The 18,503-nt window shown below is 39.9% G+C and overlaps 1 protein-coding gene across 1 annotated transcript in view; it reads left to right on the top strand.

Annotated features, from left to right (window-relative positions):
* LRP1B (LDL receptor related protein 1B) overlaps positions 1-18,503 on the top strand; it is a 1,279,381-nt gene that overhangs the window by 1,180,204 nt on the left and 80,674 nt on the right. The window contains exons 77-78 of the mRNA XM_026647738.1: positions 10,841-11,064; positions 11,383-11,489. Coding sequence (XP_026503523.1) covers positions 10,841-11,064; positions 11,383-11,489 — 331 coding nt within the window. The remainder of the gene's footprint in view (positions 1-10,840; positions 11,065-11,382; positions 11,490-18,503) is intronic.

Raw genomic sequence — 18,503 nt, 5'->3', positions numbered from 1 at the left:
ATTCAAAGTTTTTTTTTTTTTTTTTTTTTTTTGCAAATCAGTCAGTGAATTCCCAAAGAGACTGTAAGACCATAGGCATCTCTGATAGACCTCTGTTATGTTTGTGAAGCACTCATCTCCCCCTGCTCTAACACATAATTGATCAGCAGGTTAATTAGTTTTCCAAGCAATCAATATTACTTTAATGCTGGTGCTTAAATTTGGTATTTGGAAATTTGGAAGTCTGACAATTCCTTAATTGTAACTCAGGTTTTTGAAGTGATAAAATGCCAAAGGTTAAATCGTATCTTTTAGTCTAGATTGAGCAGTATCTTTGATCTGTAAATCAGGGCAGTAAACTTGAACAAGCCTCACCTGTGTTTATAAGTAATTACATTAATACAAAAATCCCTCAGATGAAATTACACTGAGGGATTAGCTTTCAACGGATAGCTGCAGATTTCTATAAATCTATGAAACAAGTTAAAGTTTGACTCAAATGGATGCACTAAAAGAATTCAGAGTAGATATCAACTCTGACAGAAGCAAAAGATGCATGCATTTTGATCCTGTGAAAACTATATAATTAAGCTGGTGACAATAACTGACATCCTTTGAAACTGGATATATCAATTAATTGGGACAATTTTTTCAAGACAGAGAGAGAGTTGTTGTGACTCAAATTCAGATACTGTTTTTGGTGAAAGAGCATAGAAAGAAAACTGGCAATTAGAAGAATTGTAGTCTAATAAGAACAGAAATACAGTTTCTCTAAAGCTTTCTGTATATTAACCTGTAATACAGAAGTGACTCGCCCTATACAAAGCAGTTGCTACACTATTTTTCTAAATGTATCTTTGTAGAGTTAGAGTATTACTTATGGGTTTATTATTTATGGAACATAAAATCATTTTTAATAATTTAGTAATTCTGCCTTTTACAAGCAAGATTGAATAAATTGTGAATGCTGTGTTAATGCACATTAAAAATCAATACTGTAGGCAAATTGCTATTTAACTAGTGTTGCAAATATTTAAGATATATCAAATGCAAAAGATGTAGTTTCACAAATTCATTTTCCAGCATATCCTCTTTTTTTTTTTTTGCCAATCTTTCCATTCAATCCAGTTTCTTTTAAACAGTTACTCTGATTGTTTTTCCATAGTGTTAACTATGCAAACATTGACTGCTAAGGATAAACAATTCTTCTTAAAGTATTGTCTACACAGATCCATACATAACTCCTCGCTTAACGTTGTAGTTATGTTCCTGAAAAATGCTATTTTAAACGAAATGATGTTAAGCGAATCCAATTTCCCCATAAGAATTAATGTAAATGGGGGGGGGTTAGGTTCCAGGGACATTTTTTTCACCAGACAAAAGACATTATATACATATACAGTATAAGTTTTAAATAATTTTAAACAAACTATTTAATCCTGTACTCACCAATGATGATTGTGAAGCTTGGTTGAGGCAGGACATAGTGGGGTGTGGGTGTGGGGGCTTGCCCCACTCTGCCCGTCCGGCACTCCTGCCAACGAACAGGGTCGTGGGCTTGCCCGCTCCCCAGCTGGAATGCCAAGCAGGCGGAGTGGGATAAGCCCCCGCACCCCGAGCCTGCTCCCCAGCTGGAACACCAGGTGGGCGGAACGGGACAAGCTCCCACTCCCTGATCCTGCTCCCTGGCGGGAGCGCTGGGCAGATGGGTGGAGTGGGGCCTAATAACGAAACAATGTTAACCGGGATGACTTTAAGTGAGGAGTTACTGTATTTTTGAATGTACACTCCACGTTTTCACAAGAGCAACAGTTGGGGCTGTACGTGTGTGTGCACCTTCATTGTATCAGATGTCAGGCCCAAATGAATATAGAGAGCTACCGCTCAGTTCCTTCCAGCTATTGGACAACCTAGTCAGAGCTCTCTAGAATTCCTCTGCTCTTTTCTTTTATTGGCATAGTTTGTCTTATCCTTAGTGGCCATGGTGGACTAGCATACATTGTACCTTCTATACACTGGTCATTCTTACCTGCTGAGGAGATTCTGTCTTTGTGCAACTTTAACCCAGATGGCTGGCCGAGAATGAGACCCCGAACTCTGGCAATTCCTGACAGAAGGAGTCCTTAGCTTGGTGCAAGGTGACTGTAAATTAGCACCAGGCCCTTCTTCCTTGCTTATGGGCAAGTCAGTGTTGGAATCCCCAAAGGCTTCAGATCCAAAGGGCAGAAAGGGTCCAGTTGATCCAACTAGTGTCATCTGTCGCCCCTTTGGATCCAAGTCAGTAGTCAGTATCATCTGATGGTTGCTTAATAGACGGTGTTAAAGGAGCTGAAGGATTGTTTGTTGCATGATAACTGAAGGCTCCAAAATTTCAGGATTATTCTTCCCTGATCTATATCTAATATGGCATTCTCTCAGTTTTGGGAATAAAATATTGCTCTATAATCAATAATCGTACTGTGATAGTTTCTAAACCCTATGTTGTTACTGTGAATTTTTGAAAATCTTCAGTACATAAGAACATATGAACAGCCATACTGTGTCAGACCAGTGATCCATCTTGCCCAGTACCCTGTCTTCTGACAGTAGCTAATGCTAGATGCTTCAGAGGGAATGATCAGAACTGGTAATCATCAAGGGATCCATCCCCTGTTGCCCATTCCCAGCTTCTGGCAAACAGAGGTTAGGAACACTTCAGAGCACAATTTTACATCTCTGCCCATCCTGACTAATAGCCATTGATAGACCTATCTTTCATGAACGTATCTAGTTCATTTTTGAACCCTGTTATAGTCTTGTCTTCACAACATCCTCTGGCAAAGAGTTCCACAGGTTGACAGTGCATTGTGTGAAGAAATACTTCCTTTTATTTGTTTTGAACCTGCTACCTATTAATTTCATTTGGTGACCCCTTGTTCTTCTGTTATTGGAAGGAGTAAATAACACTTCCTTATTTACTTTCTCCACACCAGTCATGATTTTATAGATTTTTATCATATCCTCCATTAGTCATCTCTTTTCCAAGCTGAAAAGTCCCAGTCTTATTAATCTCTCTTCATATGGAAGCTAATAATTTTTCTTGCCCTTTTCTGAAACTTTTCCAATTCCAATATGTTTTTTTTGAGATGGGGTGACCAGATATACATGCGGTATTTAAGATGCGGGTGTACCATGGATTTATACAGAGACAATATTATAGTTTCTGTTTTATTATCTATCACTTTCCTAATGAGTCCAAATATTTTGTTAGCTTTTTTGACTGCCACTGCACATGGAGTAGATGTTTTCTTGAGTGCTAACAACTAATTTCGACCCCATCATTTTATATGTATAGTTGGGATTAGGTTTTCCAATGGGCATTACTTTGCATTCATCAACACTGAATTTCATCTGCCATTTTGTTTTGTGAGATCCCTTTGTAACTCTTCTCAGTCTGCTTTGGACTTAACTATCTTGAGTAGCTTTATTTCGTCTGTAAATTTTGCCACCTTTTTCCAGATCATTTATGAATATGTTGACCAGTACTGGTCCCAGTACAGACCCATGGGGGGCACCACTATTTACTTCTCTCCATTCTGAAAACTGACCATTGATTCCTACCCTTTGATTCCTATCTTTTAACTAGTTACTGATCCATGAGAGGACCTTCCCTCTTATCCCATGACAGCTTACTTTAAGAGCCTTTGGTGAGAGAACTTGTCAAAGGCTTTCTGAAAGTCCAAGTACACTATATCGACTGGATGATCCTGGTCCACATGCTTGTTAACCCCCTCAAAGAATTCTAGTCATTTGGTGAGACATGATTTCCCTTTAGAAAAACCATGTTGACTCTTCCCCAACAAATCGTGTTCATGTATGTATCTGACAAATCTGTTCTTTACTATAGTTTCAACCAATTTGCCTGGTACTGAAATTAGGCTTACCAGCCTGTAATTGTCAGGATTGCCTCTGGAGCCTCTTTAAAAAATTGGCATCACATTAGCTATCCTCTAGTTATTTGGTCCAGAAACTGATTTAAATGATAAGTTATATACCACAGTTAATAGTTTTGCAATTTCACATTTGAGTTCTTTCAGAACTCTTGGGTGAATACCATCTGGTTCTGGTGACTTATTACAGTTTAATTTATCAATTTGTTCCAAATCTCCTCTGACACATGAATCTGGGACAGTTCCTCAGATTTGTTACCTAAAAAGAATGGCTCAGATTTGGGAATCCCCCTCACATCCTCAGCTGTGAAGACTGATACAAAGAATTCATTTAGTTTCTCCTCAATGGCCATATCTTCCTTAAGTGATCCTTTAGCATCTCAATTGTCCAGTGGCCCTACTGGTTGTTTAGCAGGCTTCCTGTTTCTGATATACTTACATTTTTTGCTCTTACTTTTTGAGTCTTTGGCTAACTGTTCTTCAAATTATTTTCTAGCTTTTCTTCTTATATTTTTACATTTCACTAGCCAGAGTTTATTCTCCTTCTATTTTCCTCAATAGGATTTAACTTCCACTTTTTAAAGAATGCCTTTTTGCCTCTAACTGCTTCTTTTACTTTGTTGTTTAGCCATGCTGGTATTTTTTTGGTCCTCTTACTATGTTTTTTAATGTGGAGTATACATTTAAATTGAGCCTCTATTATGGTGTCTTTAAAAAGTTTCCATGAAGCTTGCAGGGATTTCACTTTGGGCACTGTACCTTTTAATTTCTGTTTAACTTCCTCATTTTTGTGTAGTTCCTCTTTCTGAAATTAAATACTACTGTGGTAGGCTGTTTTGGTGTTCCCCCTTCCCCACAGGGATGTTTAATTTTATTATGTTATGGTCACTAATACCAAGTGGTTCAGCTGGATAGTTGAAATCCTCCATTATTTTTGAGTTTAATTTTATAGCCTCTCTAATCTCCCTGAGCATTTCACAGTCACTATAACCATCCTGGTCAGGTGGTTGGTAGTATATCCCTACTGCTATATTCTTATTATTCAAGCATGGAATTACTATCCATAGAGATTCATGGTAGTTTGGTTCATTTCAGATTTTTACTTCATTTGACTCTAGGCTTTCTTTCACATACAGTACCACTCCCCACCCCAGTACATCCTATTCTATCCTTCCAATATATTTTGTACCATGGTATTACTGTCCCATTGATTATCCTCATTCTACCAAGTTTCTGTGATCCCTGTTATATCAATATCCTCATTTAATATGAGGTATTCTAGTTCACCCATCTTAGTATTTATATTTCTAGCATTTTTATACAAGCACTTAAAAATTGTCACTTTTTAGCTGTTTGACATTATGTGATGTAATTGAATGGGACTCTTTTACATTTGACTGTTTCTCATCATATCTTACCCATTTTTATAACTTTCCATCCTCTCCTCCTTACTAGGATATAGAGAATCTCCATTAATAGATCGTCCCCTAAGGGATGTCTCCTCCACACCTGTCAGCTTTCCTTCACCCCTTCATTTAAAAACTGCTCTACATTCTTTTTAATTTTATGTGCCAGCAATCCGATTCCATTTTGGTTTACATGGAGCCCATCCTTCCTATATAGGCTCCCCATTTCCCTAAAGGTTCCCCAGTTCCTAATAAATCTAAACCCCTCCTCTCTACACCATTGTGTCATCCATGCATTGGGATTCTGTAGTTGTGCCTGTCTAACTGGCCCTGCACGTGGAACTTGAAGCATTTCAGAGAGTGCTACCATAGAGGTCCTGGACTTCAATCTCTTATCTAGCAGCCTAAATTTGGCCTCCAGGACCTCTCTCCTATCCTACATGTACCACAATCACTGGCTCCTCCCTATCACAACATGTAAGTCTGTCTAGATGTCTCAAGAGATCCACAATCTTCACACGCAGCAGGAAAGTCACCAAGTGGTTCTCTCAATCATCGCAAAACCCAGCTACCTGTTTCTAATGACCAAATCCCCCATTACTATTACCTGTCTCTTCCTAATAACTGGAGTTCCCTCCCTGAAGAGGTATCCTCAGTGCAAGAGATACCCTGGCATCATCTGGAAGGAGGGTACCCACTATGGGATCATTTCCCTCTGCTCCAGTTTGATGTTTTCCTTCCCTGAGATGGTCATCCTCCTCAGTACTACAGAAGCTGTCAGACCAGGGATGGGACTGTTCTTCTGTGTAAAATTAGTCTCCACAGCATAAAGTTGTTGATCTCAAGTCTAACCAACTGAATCACTCTGCAGAGATAATAGAGATCCTAATGAGTTAGAAACAACACTATTACAGGATGAGAATTTGCTTGCAACCCCAAACTCTCAAATAAGTGAAAGTATATTTAGTTGCAGAGATTACTAAGTACGAAATATTACTAAAATTGTGTATCCTTTATGTTCCTATTTATTTATCCTTATTCTGTCCTGTTAGAGGGCTGCCGTCAGCATTGTTACTGGAACCCCGTCATGCTCCCGTCATATAATGGTTAATGGCAGAAGTAGGGAGATTTGTCTGCTCACTGTACCAGAAATTAGGAGCCCCAACCCCATTCTCTACCTTCTTTAGAAGATGTCTCCTCCTAATGCGATCCCAGATTTTCAGGGTACCGGATCCTGTATTGAACAAATAGCTGCTCTGGCTACCTGCCAGTTTCAAACAAAATTAATTGTACAGCCTTACCTAACCACCAAGGCCCTGGGCTGCTAAGAAGAAAGTGGGGGAAAAATCCACACTGCTCAGGCCAATCTTGTAGTAAGGGAGAAACTTCTTTCTCAAACTCCAAAAGGTAACTAGCATGAGGCCCCCAAGCCCAGTCCTACTCTAGTGAAAAGAGGGACGGGGACAGCTTTTCTTCTCAGCACAGAATGGCAGTCTGGATCAGGGCCGGCTCCAGCTTTTTTGCCGCCCCAAGCGGCGAAGAAAACCAAAACCAAAAACCCAATTGAGCTGCCGCCGAAGAAGAAGAAGGGGAGTGAAGGACCCGTCACCTAATTGCCGCTGAAGACCTGGACGCTGAAGACCAATAACGGACGGAGTGCCGCCCCTTTCTATTGGCCGCCCCAGGCACCTGCTTCCTTCGCTGGTGCCTGGAGCCAGCCCTGGCCTGGATAGAGGGAAGGGGTTAAAGCCCTCAATGGTGGGTACACAGGAGCCATTAGACTTCTGCTTTATCCTGTCATTCAAAGAGTCAGCCCCCCTCCTCAAGCCCACAAGAAGACTGAGTGCTCAGAAGAAGGGAAGCAACCCTTAAAGGAGCCACAGGTTTTCTTTCCCCTGGGGTCTGAGGTATTATTCAAGATAATACTGGGCCCCAATACGATGCATTCAAGCAGATCATTAAGTCTGTATGATGTCCAGTGAAGTCAGTGGAGCTCTGCCAGGGCAAAGGGGTTTCTCAGCGCAGATCAAATTATGGAGTATAAATTAGTATTAAAAGACATTGTGATTGCAAAATATAATTTAATTAAAAGTCTTGGCAAATATCCATATTTTATTTTTTGCTTGGAATGATTTGTCTCAAAGACTACTAGAATGAAGGCCTCAGTGCTACTGCTGGATAATTAATAATAATAGCAAAACACTAACAAGTAGAACTAGCCTGCAAATGCTAAAAAAATTTAAATGAATTCATTTCTTTTCTGTATTTTTTTTAAGTATATAAAGCCAGTAGCCCCCTTTTCTAATACAGGAGTGCCATATGATATATTTGTTTAGACTTTTCCAAACTTACTCTGACACTGTTTTCAAAGCAACACTGTTTAGTGTGTGCTGTGACTGAGTTTGCTTCTTTAATCTTCATTTAAATAGAAAGTTACGATCCTGTCAGTGGTTAGAACATAAAGGATCCCATGGTATTTTTTCAGGACTAAGGATTTACGTACAATGAACTATCTTAATTCCCCATGCAATCCTTATTATATTGTCTAGAAATTGAACTGACCTTCATTTTATTTTTAAAAAAATCCTGTACATGTCTTTCTGCTATTATAGGACTCTGACACCTGAGGCAAAGAAGTTATTCTAAGATTTTCCTCCCCTTTGTAGTATTTAGTATTTTGTCACCATGTTTGGAAAAATATAGACATTTCCTTCTGAAATAGTTTAATACTATTGTATACAAAAAGACAAACACAAATTTGAATATGTGCGAAGCCCTAAATCTCAGATTATTTGCCTCTTTCTATTAGAGAAAACAATGACACATTCCTGGCTTGCAAAATGTACAACTTTCTATAGGAGTTCTGACAAATATGAGAATTACATTTTTCATAACTGTATTTCCCAAACTTCATTTTATTTTTTCTTTAAGTTCTGATCCTGCAATCTGCTCCATCTGGGAGCACCTTATAGTGTCAGAGCCATAATTATGGCCATGAAATTGTAATAGATACATTACAACTCAGAGTTATAAAAATGTATTCAGTTATTTAAAATTCTTAATTCTAACCCAATAGTTTTGAAACGATGCTGTTTATTTTTGTGTAACACTTAAAAGTGTGATTCAGTGGAGTTATGTTTCATGACTTCCATGATGTCTGGGTCGTCCAATAGCCACAAAACTTGCTTTAGCCAAATCCTCTCATAAATATCATCTAGTATAATGTGTATAGATGTACAGTTTCAATGGCTGATATCAGTAAGCGACTTGTCAATCAGCTAAAGAAGAGAAGCAGTGCTAAAAAATATCCTTTCTGCTATATTCCAAGACTGTGCAGAACCAACCAGAATGAACAGAATTTATGCCATTCGTTGCATAATAAGATTGTACTTATCCTTGGCAGAGTCCTGGACAGCCATGTTTTAGGACTTCATTCAAGAATCTTTTTTTTTTTTTTTTCAGCAGCAGCTCTCCCCTACAAGCTTTGCTTCGGACTCCAGGGCTATACTTCTGTGATGGATTTACTGCAGGCGTGCCCCCTTGTGGCTGAGTGTAGCATAACAAAACTCTCTTCTCTCTAGTACTCCTGCCATTGGTTGCTCTGGCTCTCTTTCCATAATTCAGCTCTCTGACCAGGTCACAATTTAGACCTACCCTTTTCGGAGTAACAAAGTCCAACAAATAAAAGTTCAAAAAGGTCTTTGGCCCTAACTCTGGGCTCTGTGTTCTTCATACCCTTCTCTCAGGGCTCTCCACTATCCTTGTTCCCTTCTTGGGCCTCATGCCACCTCATCGGTGGCTGGTAGGGGAACCACGCCTCCCACTCTATTTTTGGATTACAGCCCAGGGCCTTGTAGTAAGCAGGCAACGTTTGTCTATTCTGACCTGCCCTGGCTACCTCCCTGGGCTTCTTCCTGCCATAACCTTCTACCAGGCTTCTCCACACAACCTCTCCAGTTTCACCCTCCTCTCAGACTTGCAGGGTTCTCCCCTGAAATCCCTCATTAAATCGCAAACCAAAAGTATAAACATAAACTGAATTCCACCCTCTTCAGACTTGGCCTTTACATGGCTCTTAAATTCCATTTGCTGTTCTTCCTCTGAACACCTTCCACAGTGCTCTCCCTGTAGTCTGGATCCTGTCCTTTTATCAGGTCTTACCACTGGAGTCTGCTCCACTCCCCGTGGCTGCTTTGTCTTTCTCTCTCCTGGCCCGCATCAGACATCTCTACTCAGGAGAGGGTCTCAGGGCTCACAGTCCCTCTGGGCTTCTTCCTTGAGTATGGTGGTTTCTCTTTTCTCTTATCTCAGAGAGTGACTGTAGAGTCCTTCACACACTCCCTGCAGCCCCCTTCTGTTCTATACTTTTGCTGTTTATAATGCTTTCCCAACCCCACCTCCACAGCTGGACTTCATCAACAATTAAGCATGACCCACTCTCTAGGTGCAGACCAGTATGGTATTTGGCCTCTCAGGTCCTTATTAACCTATTCCTTGTCTATGTGGGGTATGACCCCTATCATAGTTGGCTAATATCAAACCATCTTCCTCCAGCCCTTTAGAATTACAACCAGTATCATTTTGATTACTTCAATACCAGTAGCTCCATCCTTTGAATAATAATATTGATTTTGATGTTCCACATCTTAGTACATGCTAGTGCCCTTTCCTTAACAAGTACAGTGGTAATAGCCTCAATCAGAAGTGCAAAAAAATTTGTTGAAATTGCTCTTCCACATGGCACACTACTGTGAAACCAACCTGCTGATGAACATTACCCACTGGAGAAACCTTTCTATGCTACTAAATATTTTTGAGTATTCAACCCACAGTTTCTGCACTTGTACCCATACAGTTGTAAGTGATTCTGTAGCTCAGTATGATCAGCCAAACACATATCACATAAATGTGCAGAATCATAGAAATGCAGGTCTGGAAGGGACCTTGAGAAATCATCAAGTCCAGCCCTCCACACTGAAGCACGACCAACTAACCTAGACCGTCCCTGACAGATGTTTGTCCAACCTGTTCTTAAAAACTTGCAGAGACAGGGATTCCACAACCTATCTTGAAAGCCACATCCTAACTATCCTTATAGTTAGAAAGCTTTTCCTAATATCTAACCTAAATCTCCCTTGCTGCAGATTAAGTCCATTGCTTCTTGTCCTACCTTCAGTGGACATGGAGAACAATTAATCATAGTTCCATTGTCCTCTTTATAACAGCCCTTAACATGCTCGAAGACTGTTATCAGGTCCCTCCCTGCCCCTTTTCTGAAGATTAAGCAGGCCCAGTTTTTTTCCATAGCTCAGGTTTTCTAAATCCTTCTAAATCTTTGATCATTTTGTTGCTTTCCTCCTTTGTATTTCAAAGGTATTAATTTATTTTATTTAAGTAATTAAACAAGTTTTATAAGATTTCTGTTATAAAAGAATGGATCTCTTAATGAACGGAAAAATATGTGACTATATGTCTACTGTAAAAGGTAAATTTCATAATTATAACTTTAAAATTTGCTCCTTCTAGTGTCCTGAATTCAAAAGACCCAGGGATATTGCTGTTGACTGGATTGCTGGAAATATTTACTGGACTGATCATTCTAGAATGCATTGGTTCAGTTATTATACAACTCACTGGACAAGTTTAAGATACTCCATCAATGTAGGACAATTGAATGGACCAAACTGTACAAGGTTGCTTACAAATATGGCAGGAGAACCGTATGCAATTGCTGTAAATCCTAAAAAGGGGTATGTTGTTTCTGTGGCATTTTATCATGTTTTATTCTATTTTATAAATAACAAACATACATAGAAGTTTGAACAAAGCAAACATGACTTACTGCATAATAATGTCTACAAATGTGTAAATTTGGTTAAGTTATTTAGCCTCTCTGCTTCAGTTTACCCATCTGCAAAATGAGGTTAACATCTCTTGGGTGTTTTGTGAGAGTTACAATAATATAATGTCTCTTAAATATTTTGAGATCATTCAAAGAAAGGTGCTATGTAAGTTTAAGGTGTTAACTTATGGAAATTCATGGCAACAATTTTGTTTGCTATTTTTAGGATGATGTATTGGACAGTCATTGGGGACCACTCTCACATAGAAGAAGCAGCTATGGACGGTACTCTAAGAAGGATATTGGTACAGAAGAATTTACAAAGACCTACAGGTACATGGAATTTCAAATTCCCCATTAAAAGGTAGCATTGTGCAGATTTCTTGGCTGAATTCCAATTTTGCAGTCCTAAAAAATTCTATAATTTTATATTCTAGTAATAAATATACAATTAAATATTAAATTCATAATATTTTTAAATGATGTAACTGAATCTAAATAAGCTTAACACAGTAACTTTATAAGACAATACCAAATAACTATATAGATAGAGGGAATGAACAGAACAGGGCAATTCTGAGTCATCCATCCCCTGTCGTTCAATCCTAGCTTTTGCCATTTGGAGATTTAGGGACACCCAGAGGATAGTGTTTCATCCCTGACCATCTTGGCTAATAGCCATTGATGAACCCATCCACATGAACTTATATAATTTTTTTGTACCCGGTTATACTTTTAGCCTTCTCAACATTCCCTTCACTACACAACAAGTTGACTATGTGTTGTGTGAAGACATTTTCCTTTTGTTTTAAACCTGCTGCCTATTAATTTCCTTGAGTGACCCCCTAGTTATTGCTTTATGTGAAGGGGTAAATAATTCTTCATATATTCACTTTCTCCGTACCCTCAATGATTTTATAGACCTCTATCATATCCCCCTTTAGTCATCTTGTTTCCAAGCTGAACAGTGCTAGTATTTTTAATCTTTCCTCATATGGAAGCTGTTCCATACCCCTAATCATTTTTGTTGCCCTTAGCTGTACTTTTTACAAATCTAATGTACCTTTTTTTAGATGAAGCTACCAGAACTATACACAGTATTCAAGGTGTGGGCATACCGTGGATTTATATAGTGCCATTATGATATTTTCTGTCTTATTATCTATCCATTTCCTAATAGTTCCTAACATTATGTTAGCTTTTTTGACTGCTGCTGCACATTAAACTGATGTTTTCAGAGAACTATCCACAATTACTGCAAGATTTCTTTCTTGAGTGGCAACAGCTAATTTAGACCCCATAATTTTGTTTGGATAGTTGGGATTATGTTTTCCAATGTGCATTCATAGAATCACAGACCTCAGGAGGTCATCTAGTCCACCCCCTGCTCAAAGCAGGACCAATCCCCAACTAAATCATCCCAGCCAGGGCTTTGTCAAGCCTGACCTTAAAAACCTCTAAGGAAGGATATTCTACCACCTCCCTAGGTAACCCATTCCAGTGCTTCACCACCCTCCTAGTGAAAAAGTTTTTCCTAATATCCAACCTAAACCTCCCCCACTGCAACTTGAGACCATTACTCCTTGTTCTGTCATCTGCTACCACTGAGAACAGTCTAAATCCATCCTCTTTGGAACCCCCTTTCGGGTAGTTGAAAGCAGCTATCAAATCCCCCCTCATTCTTCTCTTCTGCAGACTAAACAATCCCAGTTCCCTCAGCCTCTCCTCATAAGTCTTGTGCTCCAGACCCCTAATCATTTTTGTCGTCATCTGCTGGACTCTTTCCAATTTTTCCACATCCTTCTTGTAGTGTGGGACCCAAAACTGGACACAGTACTCCAGATGAGGCCTCACCAATGTAGAATAGAGGGGAATGATCACATCCCTTGATCTGCTGGCAATGCCCCTACTTATACAGCCCAAAATGACGTTAGCCTTCTTGGCAACAAGGGCACACTGTTGACTCATATCCAGCTTCTCGTCCACTGTAACCCCTAGGTCCTTTTCTGCAGAACTGCTGCCTAGCCATTCGGTACCTAGTCTGTAGCAGTGCTTGGGATTCTTCCATCCTAAGTGCAGGACTCTGCACTTGTTCTTGTTGAACCTCATCAGATTTCTTTTGGTCCAATCCTCTAATTTGTCTAGGTCCCTCTGTATCCTATCCCTACCCTCCAGCTTATCTACCACTCCTCCCAGTTTAGTGTCATTTGCAAACTTGCTGAGGGTGCAGTCCACGCCATCCTCCAGATCACTAATGAAGATATTGAACAAAACCAGCCCCAGGACCGACCCTTGGGGCACTCCACATGATACCAGCTGCCAACTAGACATGGAGCCATTGATCACTACCTGTTGAGCCTAATGATCTAGCCAGCTTTCTCTCCACCTTATAGTCCATTCATCCAGCCCATACTTCTTTAACTTGCTGGCAAGAATACTGTGGGAGACCATATCAAAAGCTTTGCTAAAATCAAGGAATAACACGTCCACTGCTTTCCCCTCATCGACAGAGCCAGTTATCTCATCATAGAAGTCAATTACTTTGCCTTTATCAACACTGAATTTCATCTGCAGTTTTCTGAGATCCCTTTGTAACTCTTCCCAGTCACCTTTGGACTTAACTATTTTGAGTACTTGTATACTGCAAAATTGTCTGCAAATTTTGCCACCTCACTGTTCCCCCACTTTTGCAACCATTTATGAATATGTTGAACAGCACAGGTCCCAGTACAGATCCTTGGGGGATCCCACTATTTACCTCTCTCCATTGTAAAAACTGACCATTTATTCCTACAATTTCTTTCATATCTTTTAACCAGCTACTGATGCATGAAAGGACCTTCCCTCATATCCTGTAGTCCAGTTTGGCCAATGTACATGGCAAAAGGGCATTGCTGGCACATGACGGCATATATCACATTAGTAGATGTGCAGATGAATGAGCCCCTGATGGTGTGGCTGATGTTGTTGGGTCCTCTGGTGGTGTCGCTAGAGTAGATACGGGGACAGACTAGGCAACAGGGTTTGGTTCCTGGGTTCATGTTTCTGTGATGTGGTGTGTAGTTGCTGGTGAGTATTTGCTTCAGGTTGGGGGGCTGTCTGTAAGTGAGGACTGGCCTGTGAGAGTGAGGGATCATTTTCCAGGGTAGGTTGTAGATAGTTGATGATATGCTGGAGAGGTTTTAGCTGAGGCCTGTACGTGATGACCAGTGGTGTTCTGTTAATGTGATATATGCCATCATGTGCCAGCAATGCCCCTCTGCCATGTTCATTGGCCAAACCAGACAGTCTCTACATAAAAGAATAAATGGACACAAATCAGACATCAGGAATGGTAACATACAAAAGCCAGTAGGAGAACACTTCAATCTCCCTGGACATTCAATAACAGATTTAAAAGTAGCCATCCTTCAACAAAAAAACTTCACTCTGAGACTTCAAAGAGAAACTGCAGAGCTACAATTCATTTGCAAACTTAACACCATTAATTTGGGCTTGAATAGGGACTGGGGGAGGTTGGCTCACTAAAAAAGCAATTTTCCTTCTCTTGGTATTGACACCTCTTCATCAATTATTGGGAGTGGACCACATCCACCCTGATTGAATTGGCCTTGTCAACACTGGTTCTCCACTTGTAAGGTAACTCCCTTCTCTTCATGTGTCACTATATCTATTCCTGTATCTTTAATTTTCACTCCATGCATCTGAAGTGGGTTTTTTTACCCACAGAAGCTTATGCCCAAATAAATCTGTTAGTCTTTAAGATACCACCAGACTCCTCATTGTTTTAGCACCTTGATCGTCCAGTAGCCTGAATGACTGTTTAGCAGGCTTCTTATCTCTGATGTACTTAAAATAAAATTGCTGTTAGTTTTTGTGTTGTTAGCTAGTTGCTCTTCAAATTCTTTCTTGGCCTGCCTTCTTACACTTTTACACTTGACTTGCCAGAGTTTATGTTCCTTTCTATTTTCCTCACTAGGATTTGACTTCCGATTATTAAAGGATGTCTCTTTGCCTGTAACAGACTCTTTAACTCTGCTGTTTAATCATGTTGGCATTTTTTTGGTTCTTTTACTGATTTTTTTTTAATTTGGGGTATTCATTTAGTTTGAACCTCTATTATTGTTTTTTTAAAAGGTCTCTATATAGTTTGCAGGTATTTTACCCTTGTGACTGTTCCTTTTAATTTCTGTTTAACTAGCTTCCTCATTTTTGAAGTTAAATGCTACTGCAGCGGGTTTCTTTGGCAATTTCCTCCCAGAAGGATGTTGTATTTAATTACATTATTGTCACTATTACCAAGCAGATCAGTTATATTCACCTCTCGGACAAAACCCTGTGCTCCACATAGGACTAAATCAAGACAAGCTACTCGAAGAAGCAGTCATTTATTGTGTCTAGAAATTTTGTGTCTGCATCCCTTTCTGAGATGACATATAACCAAACAATATAAGGATCGTTGAAATCCCTCATAACTGTTGTGTTTACTGCCTTTGTAGCTTTTCTAATCTCCCTGAGCATTTCACAATCACCATCACCCTCCTGGTCAGGTGATCAGCAGTATATTATTACTGCTATACTCTTATTGTTCAAATATGGAATTTCTATCCATAGAGATTCTATAGTACAGTTTGATTCATTTAAGATTTTTACTTTATTTGACTCTATTTTCTTTCACATTTAGTGCCACTCCCCCACCAGCATGACCTAATGTCATTCCTATGTATTTAGTACCCTGGTATTACCAGGCCCCATTGATTATCCTCATTCCACCAACTTTCGGTGGTGCTTTTAATATCAATATCCCTATTTAATGCCAAGCAATCTAGTTCACCCATCTTAGTATTTAGACTTATAGCATTTGTATATAAGCACTTGTACATTTTGTCTATATTCAGTTGCTTGCCTTCATGTGTTGTATTTAAATGGGAGTCATTTATGTTTGCTCCTTACTAGCTCCCACCTGTACTTTACCAACTTCTTTCCTATACTCTTTACTAGGATATAGAGTTCCCCTTTCATAAATTCATTCATAAGGGATGACTCGGCCTGAACGGTGTACTTTTCCACACCTGTCGGCTTTTTTGAGCCCTTAGTTTAAAAAATTCTCTACAAACTTTTTAATGTCACATGCCAGCAGTCTGGTTCTATTTTGGTTTAGATAGAGCCCATTCTTCCTGTATAGGGTCGTACTTTCCCCAAAGGTTCCACAGTTCCTAATAAACCTAAAAGCCTCCTCCCTACACCATTGTCTCATCCATGCATTGAGACACTGCACTTCTGCCTGTCTTTCTGGCCCTGCATGTGGAACTGGAAGCATTTCAGAGAATACTACCAGGAAGGTTCTGGACTTCAATCTCTTACCTAGTAGCCTACATTTGGACCTGTCTCCTACTTTTCCTCTGTCATTTGTTCCACAAACCCAGTTCTTCCCCTGTACTGCACATAAGTCTGTCTAAATATTTCATGAGATCTGCAACCTTCGTACCTGGCAGACAATTTATCATGCAGTTCTCCTGGTCATCACAAACCCAATTATCTATATTTCTAATAAACAAATACCCCATCTTCCTAATAACTGGGGTTCCCTCCCTAGGAGAGATATCCTCAGTGCAAGAGGGTACCTTGACATTATCTAGAAGGAAGGACTCTATGGGATTGCTTCCCTCCACTCCAGCTTTATGTTTCCTTCCCTGTGACTTTCATCCTCCTCAACACACTGATGCATCAGAGTTGGGGTGGGATCGCTCTATTGTGTCCCTGAAAGTCTCCTCTAAGTACCTATCTCTGTCCCTGAGCTCCTCCAGTTCAGCTACTCTGGCCTCGAACCCATACTGTGTCTGATGAGCTGCTTGCACCGCATACTCACAAATACCACCTACATACAAGGTAGATAATTGTACATGCTGCATTCAGTGCAATAAATTGGATAGCCCCCACTCTGCTGCTGGACTTCTGTGTGTATTATTCTTATTCTTGCAGGTGTTTTGGGGGGGTAGGCAGGAGGAGAAGGGAGTTATTGACCTAAGTTTAGCGTCTGTTTGTTAGCTGTATCTGCCTCTTGCCCTTGCTAAACTCCCTCATAAAACTCCCCTGTTTGTTGCTCCTGTTATCCCTGAGTTAGCCCTCCCATTTATCAAGGGATCATAAGGGGGTTAGGGATCAAAAGATAGCAGGCTGGAGCCTCATTAGTAAGCTCTCAGCCTAGCCTAGCAGGCCACTTGGCTCGGCACTCAGTCCCTAAAAAAAGCCACAAAACGATCTTCAAGCAAGCAAGCACACAGCAAGCAAGCAAGCACACAGCAAATCTATCTATAAATCAAATCTAAAAAAATGTATATGTAGCCTTACAGTCTATTATAGTTTACACTGTTTGCAGAGACAATCTGTTCCACCTTGTGTTTAGTTAAGAAACTCTCAGTACCTTTCCCAGACCTGAAGAAGAGCTCTGTGTAGCTCGAAAGCTTGCCTCTTTCACCAACAGAAGTTGGCAGTAAAAGATATTATCTTACCCACCTCAGTCTATCTGTAGTTAGTTTGGTGAATACTGTGCTAAACTTTAAAATCCATTTATTTTAATAAACGTACAAAAAAGAGATGTAAAAAGAAATGACAGCTTAATGTATTGTTCTCCAAGTATTTAACAGAAGAACTGTAAGCTTAACAAGAAAAGTAACAATTAAGATCATTTGAGTTATGCAGTGCTAAGGCTACAGACAGAAAGCTCAAAATAGAAAATGCCAAAATACAGAATGAAATGAACATAATTAAATAACAAAATACACTTCTATTCCTCCCTTCATGGCCAGCTCCAGGCACCAGCGCAGCAAGCACATGCTTGGGGTGGCCAATGGAGAGGGGCTGTCTCTTTGGCAGCAATTCGGTGGCGGGTCCCTCTCTCCCTCTCGGAGGGAAGGACCTACCACTGAATTGCCGCCGAAGAACAACGCGGCGGCGGTAGAACTGCCGCTGATCGCGGCTTTTTTTTTTTCCTTTTGTTTTTTGCCCCTTGGGATGGCAAAAACGCTGGAGCTGGCCCTGAATCCCTTAGTCTGTTCAAGCCCCTCTCCTCCCTCATTTCTCCATGTTTAGACTGAAACAAGAATAATAATAGTTACTGTTAATCTATTATAAATCATCTTTATATCATTGTCTATTTATGCTATATTTTACAAATCTAAAACAGACTATATTCCTTGATTTGGATATTAAAACCGAACAACTCATGGCATAGCAAATTTCAGCTAAGGGAGGTTATGAGGAGAATACTCAAATTCTTGTGGCATATCAAGCTGCCACAATCAGGGCCAGCTCTGGCTTTTTGGCCGCCCCAAGCAAAAAAAAAAA

Source organism: Terrapene carolina, unplaced genomic scaffold, assembly GCF_002925995.2.
Source record: "Terrapene carolina triunguis isolate 2854851 unplaced genomic scaffold, T_m_triunguis-2.0 Scaffold62, whole genome shotgun sequence".
In the NCBI taxonomy this organism is placed as follows: Eukaryota; Metazoa; Chordata; order Testudines; family Emydidae; genus Terrapene; species Terrapene triunguis.
This window is presented reverse-complemented; position numbering and strand designations above follow the sequence as displayed.